We start from the raw sequence: 20836 nt of genomic DNA on the forward strand, positions 1-20836 counted from the left end.
GATGGTAATCTCTTTCATCTACATCCAACATAAGCCACCACATTTCTCTCCATTCTCATTCTGATCACTACATAGCTTCTCTTGCTAAGATTCCTAAAGATGCTCAAAAGTTCTGAACCTGAAAGACATTTGTAGACCATCCCCAACTTGCTACTCATTGGTAGAGATGAATTGAAAGGACGCTTGAACCAAAGGACACTGGACATTTTTCCTTATTGCTAGTTACTGCCTCAACTATTTCCCTAATTAAATAAAATAAAATAATAGTTAGGCTCCTTCGGCTCAATCTGGAGCTCAGGGAGTAGGGTGGAACCTAAAAATTAATAATAATACACAGTGATACGGTATGATAATACAGCAATATCACCACACATACACATACATGATGGTGTGAATTTCCTCCCTGGCAAAAGCTTTCTACATCCTTTGTCTCGTTTCAGTGGCAGTGATCTGATTCCCAATCTGAAAATGCCTTCTTCTCCCTCTCCATCAAGAACCGAACAGAAGCCGCCAAGCAGCCCACCAAACAGCCCCCTTCAGGAAGAAAGGTTTGTGTCCTCCTGAGGATAGATCTATAAAAGCAGGGCTAAGGGTTTGGCGAATTGTCATTCTGGCTCCTCCACCACAGATGTAAGCTATTCCCAAGTGTTTTATGGTCAGGAAGATAGTGCACTGCTTTCCTGCCCAGGTAGGTCTGACAACTCCCGAGAAACACTAGGAGCCTCCTGGAAGCTCCTACACTCTCTCAGCTCCCCTGCAAAATCATTCTTCCGAGCTTGCTCCAGGGGTCTAGATAGAGTTCCCACACCACCATGTGGCAAATGTGGGAACTCCACCACTGGGCTGGCGTGCAGATGGGCAGTGATGATATATATATTGTAAATATAGAGCTTAAAGTTGACTCTGTGGATCACTGAAATGAAGGGGCACAGTTCCAATGATTTGGTGATGAAGAAAGCCATCTGCACCCAGAGACAGGTCTGTGGATCACAACATAGCATTCTCACTCTTTTTGTTGTTTTTGCTTGCATTTTTAATTCTCTTTCTCATTTTTGATCTGATTTTCTTCTGCAGCAAGATTATTGTATAAATATGCATACATATATTGGATTTAACATGTTTAACATATATTGGATTACTTGCCATCTAGGGGAGAGGGTGGGGAAAGGAGGGGAAAATTTGCAACACAAGGTTTTGTAATATTGAAAAATTATCCATACTTATGTTTTGAAAATAAAAAGCTTTAATTTAAAAAAGAAAGAAAGAAAGAAATGAAGGGGCATCCGAAAGATGAATGCAACAACTTGAACAGCATCAACTCTATACCCTTCTATCCCAGACACTCTGAGGAGGAAAAATTCCCTAAATTCATCACCCAATGGTCTCCTCAGTACCTGGGAATTATAGACAAATATTACTGGGTGTCTTCTAAGTGCATTTCACTATTGGCTTGAGAAGGATATATAGAATTAGCTTTAAAGACAAATATGCTTTGAAGGAAGTTTTCACAGTGTTTGCAAGCACTGACCCAAAAACTTCCTTAAAGACACCGCTTCCTTAGACCTAGCTGGATTCGCTTGTTTTTCACTATGGAAAGTCTCCTCCACTCTAAACCCAAAATAATGAAATGACAGAGAATAGGAGTTTCTCAAATCAGTTCTAAAATTTTCTATGCATTAATATTCTATTGACAAGTTGACTTTATTTTCTTTTTATATCAATAATATTTTATTTTTCAAATACATATAAAGATAGTTTTCAACATTAATTTTTGTAAAATGTTGAGTCCAAATTTTTTTCTTCTTCCCTCCCTTCTCCCTAAAACAGCAAGCAATATAATATAGGTTAAACATGTGCAATCCTTTTTAACGTATTTCCATACTTGTCATGTTGTGCAAGAAAAATCAGGCCAAAGGGGAAAAAGCATGAGGAAGAAAAACAAATAAAAATAGTGAAAAGACTATACAAAGCTGACTTTATTTTCAAGTGCATCTTGGGATACATTTTATTTTAAGTGAGGTCAGAAACTAGATTCAGTTCAAAAACTGTAAAAAGGAAGAAGGCATTCAGCTCCTGGAACCCAAGGGAGGTGCTCAATGGCTGAATTCAATATGCCAGTACTTTCTTCAAAATATAATCATTTTATTCCTACTCAGATCTCCCATCTGGGCCAAGGAGAGATTCCAATCAGTCAACCAAGAAAGGACCCAAAAGGCCCTGTATAATAATGACTAGTGTGTCAGGGGCTCTGCAGGAAAGGGAAAGAACCAATCCTGTAATTTCATTGTGGTAAGGAATGTGGGGACACAGAAGGAACCCCACAGAGAACTGTCTAGGATGCTGAGAAGTTAAAGGACTTGTAATTTCAATTGTATCCTATTCTTTGTGACCTTTGTTTGGGGTTTTCTTGGCTATATATATACTGGAGTGGTTTGCCATTTCTTTCTCCAGGTCATTTTACAGATGAAGAAACTGAGATGAAACAGGAATAAGTGATTTGCCTAATTCACACATTTGGGAAGTGTCTGAGACCAGACTGGAAGTCCTATAAGCAGTACTTGAATTCAGGCCTTTCTGATTCATCTCTGACATTTATATAGTCCTTTATAAAGTTCACAAAATTCTTTATTTGATCCTCCCAAACAGCCCTGTATCATTATCTCCATTTTACAAATGGGAAAACTGAGGTCAGAAGTAAATTTGCCCCTGTTTACGAGCTAGAGTCAAAGTCTGAATTTAAACTCCAGACTAATAGATTTGGTCCTCAGAATCCACTTTGCCACATTATTTCCTCAAGGACTATGGAGACATACAGAGAAGCCTGACTAGATAGAGAAATGAGGAATACACAAATGAAGAAATAACTCCACCAGAAAATGTGTATTAATTATCAACTGGGTCTGTCTAAGTCACATAATTTCTATGCCCCCAAGCAGTTCTCGGAGACTACACATTAGGGAATTGGTGCTGATGTGTACACTACAGAAGGTTCCCTATACTGATTAAATGAAAGGGACAGTCCAAAAAATTATGCAAAAATACAGTGTTTGGCAAGGGAGAGGCTGTATTTCAGAAGATCATTGCAGTCTGAAGTGCTCAGAGACTCCAAGTACCCAGTGGTCTCCCCATGCCTGGGAAATCTTTTTAAAATGCAAACACTAGAGGGAAAAAGGAACAGTTCTGGGTTCATCAATTGTATGGGGAGCTCCCTTTCTGACTATTAGCTGAACCCCTTGCTCCCTCAGCTTTCACCCCGTCCCTGAGCCTCCAGAACCCTTCTCTGGACAAGCAGAGCAATGCTGAAGGGAAACTGGTTCTAACCAAGGAGAGTGGCTCAGAGCAGAGCCCGTCCTCAGGCCTGTCAGGGAAGCACACCTCCAACTTCTTAGAGAAATGTGTAGTGAGGCGTGCAAGGTCCCATATGGCCGTGTGTGGATTTGTTTAACCGACAGGATGGGCGGCAGTGGATGGGGGAGAACGAGTCATTAGGCCCGAGAATTTCAGTCTGTTGAAGCCAATAGACCTCCTCCTCAGAATAATGTTTGTTGCCTCTATATTCATTAGGAAGGAAATGGTAAAATTAAGATATAAATTTAATTTTTCCCCATGCAAGTTCAGAGACTCCTTGAAATCTTATCCAGACTCCCAAATTAAGAACCCTAAGCATTACGCAATGATAGTGTTTAAAAAAAAAATGAATAAAGCATTTCTATACACGTATATGTATACATATATACACACATGCACTTGCATGCACCTGTTTTAGGGAGGTTAGTCCATAATGGAGCTCTAGTTATAAGGAGTCGCTGATGACCATTGACTGATAGGATGGCAGGAAACAAGCCAACAAATTGCTGGATTAGACTGGATTCAATTTCAGTTAATCTTGCCAGAGGGAGGGAGCCAGGAAGAAGGAAGTCTCTAAAACCCAGCCTTGATACTCAGCTTCCAAGACACAGCACTAAAGCTTCCATCTCTCCAGCACAGGAGCATTCAGGCCCCAGCACGGCCCAGGGAAAATGGTCTTTCAGAGTGGGGTCGCTGACCTGCCCAAGCCACCACTGAATACTCCACAAATGCCAGTGGCTCTCCATTGTTGGTTGCTGGGCTGGTGAAGAACTATGTCTGCCTTTGAAGTCCAGTGACTAAATCAGGATCACGTTTGTTAAAAAAAAGTCTTGAGAGAGGCATTCACCTAGCAATCCCTTAGCCTGTTTGTTTAATCTTTGTACAGAGAACAGACATGGAGGAGGAAGGCAAAATTAATGACCCTGAGAACAGGCTTCCTGATTCCTTTTGCAATATCCCAGTGTTGAGGGATAAAGCACCCCAATAATGTTTGGGGGCTCCCCAGGTCGGTGTCGCAGGGATGGTGAAAGAATTCACAAAGCCAGTCTCCAAGTTAAGAGGCAAAAAATGTATTACTTTGACAATCTGCAGGCTAAATTCCAGAAGGGATTAGCAAAGTTCTAAGAGAGAGAAGACCCCTTTATCCAGCTTTCTATCATTGACATGCTAATACTATGGCCCAAGGAGTAGTCTCTGGAATGTCTTTCTCACTGACCAACAGATTATCTAAAATGAACTGAGGAGCGTTCTGTTCGCCATTGTCTCAGGAATTTGATTTATGGGCCAGAAAACTTCTGAGTATGGGAGACCTCAGAGTCAGATTCCAAAGAGTCGTTGACTTATTGTTAGAACAGAAGCCCCCTAAGGTCAGAGGACCTCAAAATCATTATTGTCTTCCTCAGAAGCTATATTATAAATTCCTTTCCCTTCGATTTTAAAGTTAGATATCCATCATATAGAAGCCAAAGATAAGATGCTAAGACTTGGGGTCTAGAAAATCTGGATTCAAATCTGGCCTCAGACACTTGCCAGCTATACTTATCCTCAACTTCCTCATCTGCAAAATGGGGACATCTTCCTCCCAGGGTGGTTGTGAGGATCAAAGGAGATCACATATGTAAAGTGTTTCACAAACCTTACTCTCTGTTATTACTGTTACTTACAAGTAGAGAACTTCATCAGACGAGTGTTACAAAAATCAAACAAAAAGTGTCACATCTCTTAAGAACCAGCCCCTCCTGCCACACTGTGTGTATTGAGAATCCCTCCCCTGTCCCACAGCCACTGTTCTCTTGCCTGAGCCTCCAACTTATAATCTCCACTGATTTAATAAACCAAGGTTAAAAATACTACCAGAGGGACAAGACAGAAAGTATAAATTCTGACCAGTCACTTAATTTAGAATCACTGTAATGTATAACACACTAAACATTTATTCCTGTGAGTACAGGTGGGGGGAGGCACCCAGCTGGGATAGAATGGGAGCATAATGATGGTGCAGTCATAGCTAAGCAGTATAGCTGGGGCGGGTGGGAAATGAGCCCTTTTTACATGGAGACTTTAGGAGGAGTTTTTGCTCCACTCTGCATCAGTGGGACAGAGATGAATGAGGAGTAAGTACCAAAACTGATGATTTCCTGGTGATGAATTTGGAAGGGAGGAGAGCACCTTCTTAATGGGGTCAGGGGAAGGAAGAAAGGAGAGAATCTGGAACTCAAAGTTTTTAAAACAAATGTTTAAAAATTTGTTTTACAACTACACCCAGAGAAAGAACACTGGAAAGTGAATGTAAACTGTCAGAACTACTGTCTATCTACCCAGGTTACTTATACCTTCGGAATCTAATACTTAATGTGCAACAAGAAAATGGTATTTACACACATATATTGTATCTGGGTTATATTGTAACACATGTAAAATATATGGGATTGCCTGTTATCTAGGGGAGGAAGTAGAGGGAGGAAGGGGATAATTTGGAAAAATGAATACAAGGGATAATGTTATTAAAAAATTACTCATGCATATATAATGTCAAAAAAATTTATAAATAAAATTTAAAAAATTTAATAAAAATAAAAATGTGTTTTTCATGTGACTGGGAAATATTTTTTAAAAGTTGAAAGCATTATACAAATGTCAGATGTTACCTTATGTAATAATATGATATACAATTATTTCAGAGTCCTGGGAAACTCTTCAGCCATCCCTTTCACTGGAGACAGCCAGACAGACACCGATATCCTAGCATTTATCAAGGCCAGACAAAATTTACTGCAGAAAAAAGGTAAGTCTCCTCCAAGAGGTAAGAGCATCTTTACTAGGAAGAAGCCTTCAAAATGAGCCCAGGCTATTTTGCTGACACAGACAGCACCAAATAAGGACAAGAGATTATGTGAAAGGGGGGGGGGGGAGGGAAGGTCTGTGTATATAGGTGCATATGTTTTAAGGAAGGGGGAGTGTCTGTAGGTGTGTAGGGATGTAAATATGTGTTTACATATGCATGTCCACTAGAGCAGCCATTTGGTGAGTTCCCAGGCCCACTCTTCCAGTTCTCAGGGTGGGCAACATTCAAACATGAAAATATATATGAATCTAGCATTGATAGGACAGATGACTTTACATTTGAAGGGAACACTCCCTCCTTAATTGAATCACTTCAATTGTCCACCAACAAGAAATAAATCCCCTTCCTTGTTCCACCTTCTCCAAATACATGGAAACTGGGTCATGGCTTGGAAATTTGTCTAAATTCCATGTGATTACCTAAACTTTCCATATTAGTTTCATGTCACTGGTTTGGCCACTGATGGTCAACAACATATAAACACTTCAGGATTTATGATATTTTAAAAATCATTGAGTAAACATTTTTAGTGCATCCTATATTTGGGGAAGTTGATTTCTGGAACCCAAGTACAGAATTTTTCATTTGTTACTTGTTTTCATCTTTTGGGAATTGACCTAAAGTTCTGACCCATAGAGATTTTTTTTCATCAGATTCCACCATCCAATGTATTAGTCTTGAGGTCATCTACATATTTGGCAAGGATGTCATCTATGGCTTTATCTATGTCACTGATGACATGGGACTTACATACATCCTGGGGATGTTCCACTAGAGAGCTCTCTCCCAAATAGCATTAGCCAAGTAAAGATACTTCTGTAGAGCTGGACATTTGGACATCTGCTGTATTCTCAGTTAGTCCATACTTTCCCAGCTGGTCAACAAACATTATATGAGAGACTTTGGCATCATGACAATTTTGGGAAGAGCCCTGAATATGATTTATAAGAACAAAGTTCAAATTTGGGTTCTGCTATTGTAGGACCTCAGACAAGTCACAAATTCTATGGACCTTAGTTTTCTGATTTATGTAATAAAGAAATTAAACCAGATGATCGCTAACATCTCTTTTAGTTCTACATCTATGATTCCATAACACTAATTGCTTGGCTGAAATCTAAATATAGTATATAATTCTGCATATGCTGTGTCTACAGCATTTTTCTAATCTACCAGTCTAGTAAACTGATCAAAAATAAATACAATTTTTTGTTGTTGTTGTTTGTCCTTTGTTGTCAAAAAGGACCATGACAACAGGGAGATGATACATGACATTCGAGTGAATTGGATTTAAGCGAGGGAGGACTGGGCAGGGTTACCCTCCAGAGCTACTGGGATCCAGTGGCCAGATATAGATGGATGCAATGGGAGACCTCAGCCTTTCTAAGCTAATGTCTTCAACAGGTCTCAGTTTGACTGAAGCCGCACCCATTCAGGGATGACGGCAAGGTAGCTGTTGAGGCAAAGAATATCTTTAGTTTCAAAAAATCTAAATAAATAAGTAAATGAATGAATGAATCTGGGAGGGGGAGATCTGGCCAAAGCAGGAATGATTGATATTTACATTCAATGTGAGTCACTCAGGACCCCAACAATGACCAAATGGGGCTTGGCTTAGGACCCACAGGTGGCCAGTTAGAATCAGATTGGTTTTGGTTTAAGGCCTGGTCCTTAAGAAGGCAATCTAGACAGTAAACCCCAAGATATCTTGGAAGGGTTCAAAGGTGAAAAAGAGGGAAGGGGAAAAGAGGGCATAACTAGCAGCAATGTTAGAATATAATGATTACTGCTTCCCTTTGTAAGTATTCACAAGCCTTCACCTTAATGTTCTGTAGAATTCTGCCAGTAATAAAACTCTGGGTCAAAAGTCAGCATGGTCCAGTAGATAAAACTTGAAGTCATGAATTTTTAGTTGTTGTGTTGTTCAGTTTTTCAGATGTGTTCGAACTTTGTGATTTATTTAAGGTTTTCTTGGCAGAGATACTGGGGTGATTTCCCATTTCCTTCTCCAGCTCATTTTTACAGAGGAGGAAACTGAGGCAGACGAGGGCTTGCTCAGAGTCACATAGCCAGTAAGCGAAATCAGATTTGAACTCAAGAACATGAGTTTTTTTGACTCTGGGCCTGGTACTCCATTCACTGTGCCATTTAACAGCCTTAAAAAATGCTCCCAGTCACTACTGCTTTTTATTGTTCGGTCGTTCAATTGTATCCAACAATTAGCGATCCTGTTTTGTAATTTTCTTGGCAAAATTCCTGGAGTGATTTGCCTTTTCTTTGCCCAGCTCATTTCACAGATGAGGAAACTGAGATAAAACAGGGCTAAATGATTTGTCCAGGGTCGGACTTGAACTTCCAAAGATGAACCTGATTCCATTGCACCACCTAGCTGCCCCCTAAGACAGTAAAATTATTGTGTGATGCGGGGAAAACACTTAACTTCTCATCATCCCAAGAAATTCTTGAAGGCTATTAAGTTACAAATGAATTTTTCATCTGCAGCAGTAGAGGAAGTTTTTCTGTTGTGAATTCTCTACACCTAAAAAAAATGAGTAGACTATCATTTGCAGACTTTTTCTACTTCTGTTAGAAAAAGATGACTTTTTTTTTTTACTGTATTTTAGTTATTTTTTTATCCTGTAAGCTTCTCCTGAGAGGCAACCTAGTAAGTACAATGAAAAAGACCACTGACTGGATTTAAAATCAGAGGAATTAGACTCCAATCAAACTTCAGATATTTACTAATTGTGTGATCTTGAGAAAGCCTCTCTGGGCCTCAGTTCCTTCATCCATAAAATGAAGGAGTTAGATTTAATTATCTCCAAGGGCACTTGGAGTTCTAAATATATAACCCCATAAAATATTGCTGACATTGGTTCAACATCTTTGCTCACTCTTTGTTTACTCCGGAATACATGCTGAATCTGGGCACAGTAATCTGAATTCATGGGAGTAAGCTAAATGCTGACCAAGCATCTTTGCATTCATCTTGGTTCCCTACTCTCTTCTTCTATCCTTCCCATTCTCCTTGGTAGAAGTAAAATAAAGATTGTATAATACAACCCTCTTATCATATTGTCCATTTTCATCATCCTATCTATCTTAAGATATGCATCTGTACATATATATGTATATTTAATTTCTCTAATTATTCATCACCAATCTCAGCTTATTCTGGGTTTTAGCAATCTTGACACAATTTTAACAGAAATATGCTACTATTTTGTGTTTAGACGCAATTATTCCTCCTTTCTTCCATCTTGTGTAAATGTGCTTTAAAATTTTTAGTTTGTCTTTGTGTTCCCTGTGTATCTACATCACACTCTGTAGGTAGCTTCCCTTTGTCATACTTACTGGAATAATTTATACTTGTATCTTCAAAATTTCATTCATGAGAACTTCCTATCCCTGCAATGACAATTCCCCTTGCAAAATATTACTCCACTGACTTCTCCCTTTCCTATCTCTGAAGCCTTTGAAATATGTTCCCCGCCCCAAACCCAGAGTACATATTAGTCTATGCCCAGCTTCCTTTTTTCCTATCCTTTTATGATGAAGTAATCACCTGACACCTAAAGTTCCTATGGTCAGTAGCCAATTCCTTCTTGTTGATGAGAATCAGATCCAGAATGGCATTTCCATTTGTTATTTGTTCCACCTAATAAAAAAGGAGATAACCAGGTAGCTAAAGTCCCCCATCTTGCCTTAAATAGGACAGCTTGAAAACTGAAAAAAAAGAAAAGGAAGAAGAGGAGAAAATTGCTATTGTATTTCCACCAAGCTAGATATCATAAAGACTAGCTATAATAAAAGGATCTCTCTGCTGCATATTTTTCATTATATATCCTTTTAAAATTAATAAATGATATTTTCAGTTTCATATATCATCTTTTTCTATTTTTCCTTTTATGTGGATTTGCTGATTTTTGTCAAGTCTGGAATAACAAAATATCAAACCTATTTGAAAAACAAATCTGTGTTGCCGAAGATTTTTTTTTTTTTTTTTGCCCAATCTCATCCTCACTAGCAATGCTTTCTGGGTTTCTTCTATTGGTAACATTTCACAGAATCACATCACATCACAGCTAGAAGGGAATTAGAAGAACCTCTAGTCCAGACTGTACCTAAAAAAGAATCTCCTTTACAATGCACCTCAGTCTTTCTTTGCTTAAAGTGCCCACTACTTCCTATTCCACTTTTTGGACAGCCATAATTGTTTTGAATTTAATCTTTACGTCAATCTGTTTCTTCTGTAACATCTACCCCCTATAACTAGTTCTGCTGTCAAGGATCAAGGAGAATAAATGTAATCCTCTTGCATGTGATTACCTTTCAGATATTTAAACAGAGGTATCAAGTCCATCCTAATCTTCTCTTCTGCAGGCTAATCACCCCCAGTTCACTTAATCATCTTGTGGTGTCCCTCATGCTGAGTCCCCTCATCATATTTATATTCCTATAGACAGTAGTCATTGATCCATGTCCTCCCCAAAAAATGAAGTACTCAGAATTGAACACATTACTCCGGTCCTCTGCTTCAATAGGTGTCCTGATTGTGCTTCTGTGTCAGTCCATCTAGCTAGTCTACAATAAATTCTAGTCACAGCCTCACTAATCTTCCTGCTACCATTGTTCTTCCTTCAAATATCCACCCCCCTCCCCAGTGACAACATTGAAGGATAAAAAGACAATTTTAAACTCATTTCTTTGCAGAATGTCTGAAGCAGGATTATGCCTTGTCAAGGAACCTCTCTCCTTGGCATAGCTGTCTGCTAGGATTCCTGCCGGCTGTGAAGACATTCTCTTCTCAGTGAAAGCCCCTTTTTATTTCTCTGCCAGGATTTCTCTGCTAGGACTTCTATTTCCCTACCAGGACTTTGCCACTGAAGAAATCAGTCTTCCTAGCAAAGCTGACTTCTCAGTGCCAACAGAATAAAACTTCCTTTTTTGATACTAAAAAAACAAAACATATTCCCCCCACCAGGCTTATATGAATCTATTTTATTACCATGAAATGCTCTTCTATCTACACTCAGCCTTTACCCGTCTTCATCATTCTGAATCAGGAATACCCTTCCAGAATCATTGTTTTACCAAAGGTCTTTCTTGCTATTTTTAACTACTCTTTGCTATGTTGCTTAGTTGGATATATACACTGGCAGTTTTCTCTTTCCCAGTTTCTTTTCAATTCAAAACACTTAAATAAATTTGCAAGATTCCAAAAAAATTTATCGTTATCCTTACTTTATGTATCCATCTATGGCCAGGAGCCTATTATTCTTATATGTCAAGCCATGGTTCAGATATTCAAATTCTGCTCTCACATCATCTTATTATAAATTAACTCCACCATGCATTACATTCCAGTCTAACTAAACTACTTACTGTTCTCTCATGTGAAATGCCAAACTCCATGCTTTTACATAAATTGTTCTCCATATCTGGAATGTTTTCTTTCCTTACCTCTCTCTCGGAATTCCTAAGTCCATTAAAAGCTCATTTTAAGTGTTGCTTTTCCACTTGTGTAGACTTTTCCTAACCTCTACAACAGTTCATGCTTCCCAGACCTGTAACCCCCAAAAAATCACTTTATATTTATTTTGCATAAATTTTGTACCTACTTATCTCTGCATATGTTGTTTCCCCTAGTACAATAGAAGCTTCTTGAGAACAGAAACTGTTTTTATTATTGGTTTTGTGAGAACCTGGCACAAAGTAAAGTAATAAAGACTTGCTGAATTCAATATTTAACCAACTTCTTCCCAAATCTTTCTTTTTCTTCTAAGACTTTGCCTTGGTTAGCACCACCTATATTTCTCAAGTTCTTAGTTTTTCACCTAGAACTTCATAATTCTTAGTAAGCCTTCCTAAATTTCTTCTGGCATTATCTCTTGTGCCCACAAGAATCACCTAATTCAGTTGTAGTCATCAGGAGTGACAAATGTGGAAGAGACAAAATCTTGCCCAAAGGAACAAACTCCTTGAAAATTAGACTGGATCAGATAATTGATTCCATGAGAAAAAAAATATTAAAAAGTTAAAAAAAACTGAGGAAAAATAAAGAAATATAAATATTTCATAACAAAAACAACTGACCTAGAAAAGAGATCAAGAAAAGAGACTTTAAGAATCATTAGACTACTTGAAATTCATGACCGAAGAACTAATTAAACTGTGTGGGATGATTTGACCACAAAAACAGAGACTCTCAAAGAAAGGAAAAGCAAAGAGAAGTTTATTACAATCTCAGGAGAAAGGACAAACAAGTGTTTGCCAGCAAAAAGGGTACAAAGTAAAACCTGCAAAACACAAGATTAAATGGAGAAGTCTCCAAAGACCCCATGTCCCCAGCCTGGCCTCTTCTCCCATTGTTGGGGGGGAAGGAGTTCAAATTACATTCTAATAAAATCTAACCCAGAAATAAGAGAATAAAAAAGGGGGTACTTAAAATGCTCATTAAGTGGTGGGAAATAGGAGAAAACAAACACCTGCAACTTTTTTAGCTATAGTTCTATTTGTTATTACAAAGTCTCAAGTCACAATTAGTCATCACTAGTTAATTCCATACAATCCCTCCACTTTATTTATTAACCTTTGAAAATCTCTCACACGATTCTTGATACATTTCCTTAACCATCTTGTGCTAAATCTCCAATTCCTCTGGATCTGGCTTGCTTTTTTTTCCACTTTTAGGGTCCATTCTTGTCTAACTGGACTTCCCTCTCCAAGCCACTCCATCTTTCTACTGTGGAAGTCCAGTCAAGTTCCTAAGGTTAAATGTTTCCTAAAAAAACTACTTATGGGTCATCCCATGGCTGCCACTCTTCTCCTCCCACCACAGCATCCTGCCTTGTGGTGTTCCCTTCTCCCTTACTATGGGGTATCTCTCCCTAACTCCATTATGCTTTCCAACCCCACTTCTCCTTACAGCTAGCAAACGCTTTTAGGATGCTGAGTCCCTTTAAGGAGTTAGCCTGCTAGTCAAGGGCATAACAACCTCATGAGGTACTCCCTTTCTACTGGGAAATTGTGAGTTCCACCAAGGAACTTATTATAAAAGCCCTTTATTTGCTAACTATATGCTCTCTCAATTTTATAGCAAATTCAGTATCTTTGTCCTCTGCTTAGTAATTATTTCAACCATGGCCTAGAATCTAATGAGCCTATTCAGCATACAGATTAGGATTCTGCACCCCCAACTCCCATCTGGGGTCATCACTCCAACCATTTGTGTACCCACTGATTAGAGTACCTATCACAAATAAAAATGCCAATCAGCAACAACAAAATACAAAAAAAGAAACATATATGCAACAGATAGATGACTAGGCCAAAAACTCAACTTACTTAATGACCACATATTTTTAGATAGGAAAATGCAAGATCTTACATCTATTGAACACTTGCTCTGATTACAGAAATTTGCTATAAGAGGAAAAAGCAGAAACCTGATTAAAATCATGTCCTTCAGGCTTCAGCCTGAGAGCACATACATGACAAAATAAAGCATCCTTAATTCAGTTTAACAATTCCATCTTATAGCCAGACTCAGGAATAATCAGGAGGATTCTTACACTACTGGGAAATTGAGTCAGAAGGATTCCACTTTAGTCAGAGGCCAAAGTTGTCCTCCCAACTCTTGCCCAGATACTAACCATTACCTCTAATCTCAGAATTTTAACCCAGAAAGAAGAGAATAAAAATAGGTACTTAAATGCTAATTAAGAGTTGATGGGAAACAGGAGGGGACATGTGAAACTTTTTTTAGCTATAGCTCTACAGTTATTATAAAGTCTCAAGTCACAATTAAGGTATAGTTTAAGGCTATATTCCCATGACAATGTCTTCATTCAGTTAATTCCACACAGACATCATATTTTAAGAAACCATAAAATAAGATTTACTAGATCTCTTGGTACCAAAGGACAAAGTAGAATAGATTTCATTTGGAAGAAACCCCAAAATTTACACTTCCAGGAATACTATAGCCGAAATCCAGAGTTTCCAGATCAAAGAAAGAATACTGCAAGCCGACAGGGGGGGAAGTACAAAAGAATCACAGTCAACATTACACGAGATTTAGTAGTCAGCACAATAAAGAATATAATAGAAGGCGAAAGATCTCGACTTACAACTAAAAATAATTTACCCAACAAAGAATGAAATAATAGAAAATAGAAGGAAATAAACAGAAGTCTGGGAATAGTTCTGTTATGTCATGGATATCTTAAAAGAATAAAATTGGATGGGAAGAATTCCCTAAAGGGTAAGAGATAAAGTTTGGGGAAACTATCTCATATAATTGGAACTCTACAAACCAGGCCAATTCCTGAGAGACTGATTTTCAATTCAATTTAAAATTGAATGGGATTACTTAACTGGGAGTTTGAACCACTGAGAGTTGTTTGTGGCAATTCAATGGAGGGTGATTGGCCAAGATCTCCAATTGAATGAAACCACTTAACTAGGAATTTTCAGGCTTTTCCCAGGGTCTGGGAGCTCCCTGAAGAGGATCCAGCCCCCTCCCCTCCCCAAAAGATCTCAGTTTATGTCAGTTTCATTTTTTTAAATGGCACATACAGAAATCCCCCTTACACAGGAAGAACCCTATATCTATTACTTAGCTCTCAAGTGTTCAATGATCCTTCTTTCTTTCCTCTACTGTCACATTCTCACACTCTTCAGCCTTCTGATACAGAAGAAATTTTCCTTTCTCTCCATACTATTTTCTCCTTGAAGCAGGATTCATTGCAACCACTGTTCATTCCTGCCCTCAAGGAACCTACAAAAATAAGTAACAATCAAAGCCAGAAACTCTCTAGGTATTTCACATTAAAGCTCAATGAAAGCTAGGGTGTGTGCAATCTACAGTTATCTGCAATAAAATGTATTTCACCTTCTGGCCTAAGGAGATAAGGGCTACGGCAGAATGAAAGAAGATTCATAGCCTTAGGCACTATAGGGACAGATAAGATGACCTTTTTCCTAAATACAAACTCTAGGTAAGGATAATTTATCTCAACAAACAAAGCAAGATTTCAAAGATTTGGTTTAAAAAAAATTATTTAAAAAAGCACCAGGTTACTTAGTGATGGTAGGGATGACAAGGGAAGCTAAAAGCACTTGTGATTAGTGAAGTCTTTTGCTTTAGTCAACTGGCATGCCTAAGGGGACAGCAGTTGTGGACCTCTATCAGCACACGGCAGATGGCATGAGGACCATCACCGAGCAGGGCTTTATTAGCAGCCTACTTATCAAGGCAGCCTGTCAGGCAAACACCCAGGCTGGGGCCCCAGCCATCTACCCCTTGCCAAAGCAAACAATCCCTACACGCCTGCTTGGGGCTCCCTTTGCTTATAATTTAGCAAAACTGTCATAGGCTTCTTTGGGAGCTCTCATTAAGTTGAATTTGTGGCTATTAGCCTGAAAACCAAAGTCTAGAAACTGATTTAACACAAGGTTTCTCAGCTTTTAGACCTCACCACAGCCCAAGGTGAATTCACTTGATTTAGCATTCACAAGCAAACCTCAGAAAGTTTAAATCCCAGCCACGGGGATGTATAGATGGGTATATAAGCCCCTCTAGGGGGTGTTAGTCATTAACAGTGTCAGATTTGTGGTTTCAGACTGCAGAGAATATTTTTTTTAACTTGGAAAAAAATGTGGTTAACCTTCTTGTAGTTGAAAAAACAAAAATCCTTGTTCCCTCTTTCTTTAAATTTGGAGCTTGTCCTGTCTACAGCAGCAGAGATTTAGAAGGGATAGGACTGTCTCATTTTTCTCCTTATAAAGCCTTCTACACTAAGGTTTTTTCCCCACTATTAGAAACAAGAAGACACTTCAACAGAGAATAGTCAGAAGTGAATGAATTGTTATGCAGGCAATTTATCTAGGGCAGGATATTACTGCCTCTCCATTTTAAAAATTCACTATGATCATAATCCCAATATAGTCATCCAGCTTCTGATTGAAAACAGTGAATTTGTTTTTTTCATATCAGAAGTCTATGTCAGAATATGATTCTTTTTCAGCTCTAGAATGTTTATGTTTCTTTAGCCAATATTTTATACTCCCAGTGTTCACTGTATGAGTAAGATATCATAAGGGGAAGATGGAGTGTGGAGACAGAGGGAATCAAACTATGTTTCTTGATTATTGTCACTGACACCATTTCCTAATCCTGTCCTGAATTGAGGGGGGGGGGGGAATTTCTAATCTGTGGCCTAAAGCCTATCTCAAAACCATCCTCAGAGAAGGAGAAAATAATGTTTATAGACCATACCTACAAAAGAAAGGATTTCAATGGACAGAAATGAAAGCAGTCTGGCACGGTGGTAATAAGGAGCAGCAAAGAATAGAAGAAGGCAGGATCAGAATGGGAATGGTATACACTTTAGTTTGGCTGGATCAGAGTGCTCCTATCTGTTCATTTTTGTCACTCATATTCTTACCAACCTCCTAAAATATACCTCAGCTCATACATGGATTTCTCTGATAGCTGTAGCAACGAGCTATCCAGTTTCCGAGATCCCGAATGGATATAGTAAATAAAGAAAATGAAATGAGCTCTCCTGCAGAATAAGCAGAACAGAACTTCTCTTTATTGATTGGTCACAAAAGGCTGCAGGTGTTTTATCTACACAAACTAACAGGATGGGGAATAGGAACACCGCAAACCAAGGATTCAATCATTCAGATGTCCAGAGAGGTGAGCACTAAAGAATATCAGAAGTGTTACAATAAAAACCATCAGGAGTAAATGTGGGGCTTTGCAATGGGTGTTATCTTAATTAAACCAGATCATATGGCTTTGAGGTTTGGATTCCCCAGGTTGGTTGGAGAGAAGAGAAAGCTGGATCCATAAGATCTTAAAAAGAATGTGAATAAAAAGCACACCATGAATGGCAAAAGGTGAGAGAGAGATAATGGGAGAAAGAGAAAGGGCATATGAAGGAGAAGCAGATGGGTCAGCTGTATTGTTTATGCACTATGTACTCGAGGGTGAGCTACATCCCTGCTTATGGAGCCATGGAGACCAGAAGGCAGTATGATAAGGTGAGAGAGCTTTCCCTTTTACATATCTGAGGTCATCCATTCATAGATTCCTTGTCTTTAGGCCATTGAGACAAAGATGGGATGGCACTGAGCCATATTCCAGTGACAGGTTCAGAGACCAAATGGTTATTAATAACTATGTTGGCGTCCATAGATCAGGAGTGAAGAGAAAGAGATGATTCCCTGCCCCACCAGCACTTAATGAGGAACATTCCTGACAATTAGAAAATTCACTATGAAAATGACTGCTTCAATATTTCATCTTGTTGGTAAGATGTGCCTTGACAGGATGATCTGATTTGTGATTGCTGTTTCCCTGGGTAAACCATTTTGTGTAGGTATGAGTTAGCCACAAGTAACAGAGATAATAGAGTCAACCAGGAAAACAACTTCTGATGGAGGAAACATGAATTCCTCTAATTATGGCAACTTTAATAAGGCTTTCTAAAGAGTACAGAATTGATTGGTGGAAAAGTCTCTGCCCTCCTTTGCCTATTTTTTGATCTAAAATGTTCCAATCAGTTATTTGGCCCCTTTTTAGTCAATTCTATTTGGCTGCTTTCTCTTAACTCATAGACAGGTCCATGCTACTCTTCTTTTTGTCCAAATTTCCCCTCTGCTTTTTCTGTCTTTAATGAATCACTTTCTGTGTATTTGCAAATGTGTTATCATGTGTTCTGGTCAGTTGAATGGCACAGTGGATAGAGTGCCAGGCATGTAGTCAGGAAGCCTCATCTTCCTTGAATTCAAATCTAGCCTCAAACATTTAACTAGCTGTGTGATTTTGGGCAAGTCACTTAACCCTGTTTGCATAAATTTCTTCATCTGTAAAATGAGCTAGAGAAGGGAATGGCAATCCATTCCATTATCTTTGCCAAGAAAGCCCCAAATGGAGTCACAGAGTACAACATGACTGAAAATGACTGAAGAAATCATGCATTCTTATGACTTTCATACATATAATTGTCTCCCTCAGCTAATTTACATCCCTTTCAAGGTTGAAAATTGTCTTATTTTTTGCCTTTTCCCGAGTTTTACATTGACTTTACATACAGTAACGGTTGGGTGAATAAATCAATGAATGCTTCTAGAAATTAGAATTAGAATCTTTGAGAAGTATGATGCACTGAGACTGGGGAGGAGGGGAGCAAGCTACTCCTGACCACCTCCTCTTCCTGCTTTGATTCACGTGATAGCTAATGATAACTAGAGTAACATAGAGTGTTGGGCTTAAAAACAAAAGAATTCTGAGTTTAAAATCCTACCCATTTATCAACTGTGTGATGCTGGACAAGCTATTTAATCTCTCTCTGCCTTAGTTTCCTCATCTATAAAATGGGAATAATAGAATCAACTCACGGAGTTCATCAGGAAAGATAACATGTGTAAAATGCTTTACAAACTTTAAACATTAAATAAATGTTAATATCACCATCATTATTGTTATTATTACCAGTGAACAATTTTTAACAGAATTGCTGTCTCCTTACAGGTTTGGCAAACAACTGAATTTATAATACCAGCCCTGCAGCCCAGCTGAAAAGCAAGGACAAAGTACAGATAAAACTTCTTCTTTCATCCTTTTTTTGGATGTGCTGCCTAAATGGCTGGAACAACATGTGACTTGAGCACTAATGGAAAGCCTTGTGTTTCTGTAAGGATGGCGTCCCAGAGACATTCAGGAATGGTGGGACATGCTGAGGTGGGGGGCAGGAAGTAGAGAGACAGACCCAAATGGAAGGTGAAATCTTTGCACTGTGTTACTCGTGGTTGTAAGTCTAATGCCCTTTCATGCTAGGGGTTTGGCACCAGCCAGGGGCTGAGTTTGGGAGTGTTTTGTGTTTGTTTTGTATTTTTTAAATAATTTCCCTTATTTTAAAAATAATGTGGGGTCACAAGAAGGTCTTACTTTTGGGATAACTTGGATACTTCGAGATTACGAAACAGCAGTTTTACAAGATGGAGCTAGGAGATTTGTGCTCCACTCTTTTCTTTCCCCCAACCTATTCTCACTAAATCTAAGCCTATCAAATAATAAAGAGAAATAAAAAGCTTATATCCCAGAATGAAAGGGCAATAACTTAGACTGGATCCAAGAAGAGGAGAGCCAAATTGTCTCCTGAACAAGAGATATTTTGATGGTTAATCCTGATAATTTAGACCAAATTGTCTGCCATTACCTGAGTAATTCCCAGCTTCAGTGGGGCACAAAGTCACAGTCATTCACTCAGCTGAAATGCAGACATTTGGGAGTAGATGAAAAGGACAAAAATCATTGTAGAGAGTCTTGGGTAGATAGTCCAAAATTCAGAGGATCTTGACATAAATGACTGTGATTCTGTTTCTTTGTGACTCAGGAAGAACTACTGCCTCTTTCATATCATTCCTCATTCAGCCATGATAGGGACAACCTAAGAACCTAGAACATTTTAGTTTTTCAGTACACAAGGCAGGGAAATAGTGGTACAAGGCCAATGGTTAGGTGGTCTGTTTAGGCCTTAGCCTGGCTGGAGTCCTTTGAAAACTGAAAATGGGGAACCTTAGGAAACTGAAACAAATTAGGAGCACCTGATGATACCACAAATTGAATAAAAGAAATTGCCCACTGTCTTTGCAATTTCTGTCTGATACGGATAAAGACTGAAAACTTTGGAAGGAAAATGTAAAATGGACCCTTTCCCCCTCCAGGACTAGGGCAAAATGGTTTGCATATGAAAATATAATTTTAAAACTGAAAAGAACCTAGGAGATCATTTAATCCAACTCCCATTATTTAAATATAAGTAAATAAAGGTCCATGGAGGGGAAAGGACTTGCCTGTGATCAACCACCTACAAATGAACAGAACCAGGACAAGAGTCTTTGCCTCCCTAGCTCTGGACCAATATTCTCCACACCACACACATCACACTGATACAGCCCTTAAACCTGACTAGTCTGAAAAGAATCTAAAGCAGTTTATGTTCGTGGATACATGTACCTCACAAGAGCAAGACCTGAAATGGGTTTGGAAGTGTCCATGAAATGTCATGAAATCAACAGCTGTCCCAGGGAAAAGACCAGATATGACAGAAAGCTGTGTACACTGGAGCTAGTTAGGTACTATTGATTCCAAATCTCCAGCTGGAGGCAGTTATCCTCTGTATCCAAAGGCCTTATTTGCAGGGAAGTATGGGGTAGCCCCGTGAAGCCAGCCAGACTGGGGCAAAGCCAAAGAGGTAAAATGAGGAAAGGAAGGCAAATTGGGGAAGTTTTATCTTTTAAAGGGGCATTTGCAGCAACTGAATGGTTGTCATGTGATGGTTTTTAGACAAAGCACCATCTCTAAATCATCCCCACCTTGACACAGGGCCTTTGGCACAGAATCATGCTTGGATTACTTGCCTGCAAATCTCTAAAGCAGCAGAAACAGTGCTCCGAAAAGATTTTTCTCAGATTTTTTAAAAGGCCAATTTCTAGCAAATTTTTGGTTTGGGTATTTTGGTTGCTGGTTTTGTTTGGTTTTGTTTTTCTAATGTGTGAAAAGATTTTTTCAAAACTTCTGTGCCTTCTAGATTTGGAGGCAAACTAAATTTCAGGTGGAAGTTC

At 38.8% G+C, this 20836-nt stretch overlaps 1 protein-coding gene across 2 annotated transcripts in view; it reads left to right on the top strand.

The window, feature by feature from the left end:
* KIF6 (kinesin family member 6) overlaps nt 1–18883 on the top strand; it is a 466898-nt gene extending 448015 nt beyond the window's left edge. Inside the window, exons 21-23 of one of the 2 annotated variants that reach the window (XM_074311016.1) lie at nt 441–548; nt 6030–6133; nt 9907–9986. In XM_074311016.1, coding sequence (XP_074167117.1) covers nt 441–548; nt 6030–6133; nt 9907–9923 — 229 coding nt within the window. In that variant the 3' untranslated portion in view covers nt 9924–9986. Of the gene's footprint in view, nt 1–440; nt 549–6029; nt 6134–9906; nt 9987–18740 lie in introns of those variants that run through there. The other variant, XM_074311015.1, reaches the window with a different exon arrangement.
* Nucleotides 18884–20836: the final 1953 nt, after the last annotated feature.

This window comes from Sminthopsis crassicaudata, chromosome 4 (genome assembly GCF_048593235.1).
Source record: "Sminthopsis crassicaudata isolate SCR6 chromosome 4, ASM4859323v1, whole genome shotgun sequence".
NCBI lineage: Eukaryota > Metazoa > Chordata > Mammalia > Dasyuromorphia > Dasyuridae > Sminthopsis > Sminthopsis crassicaudata.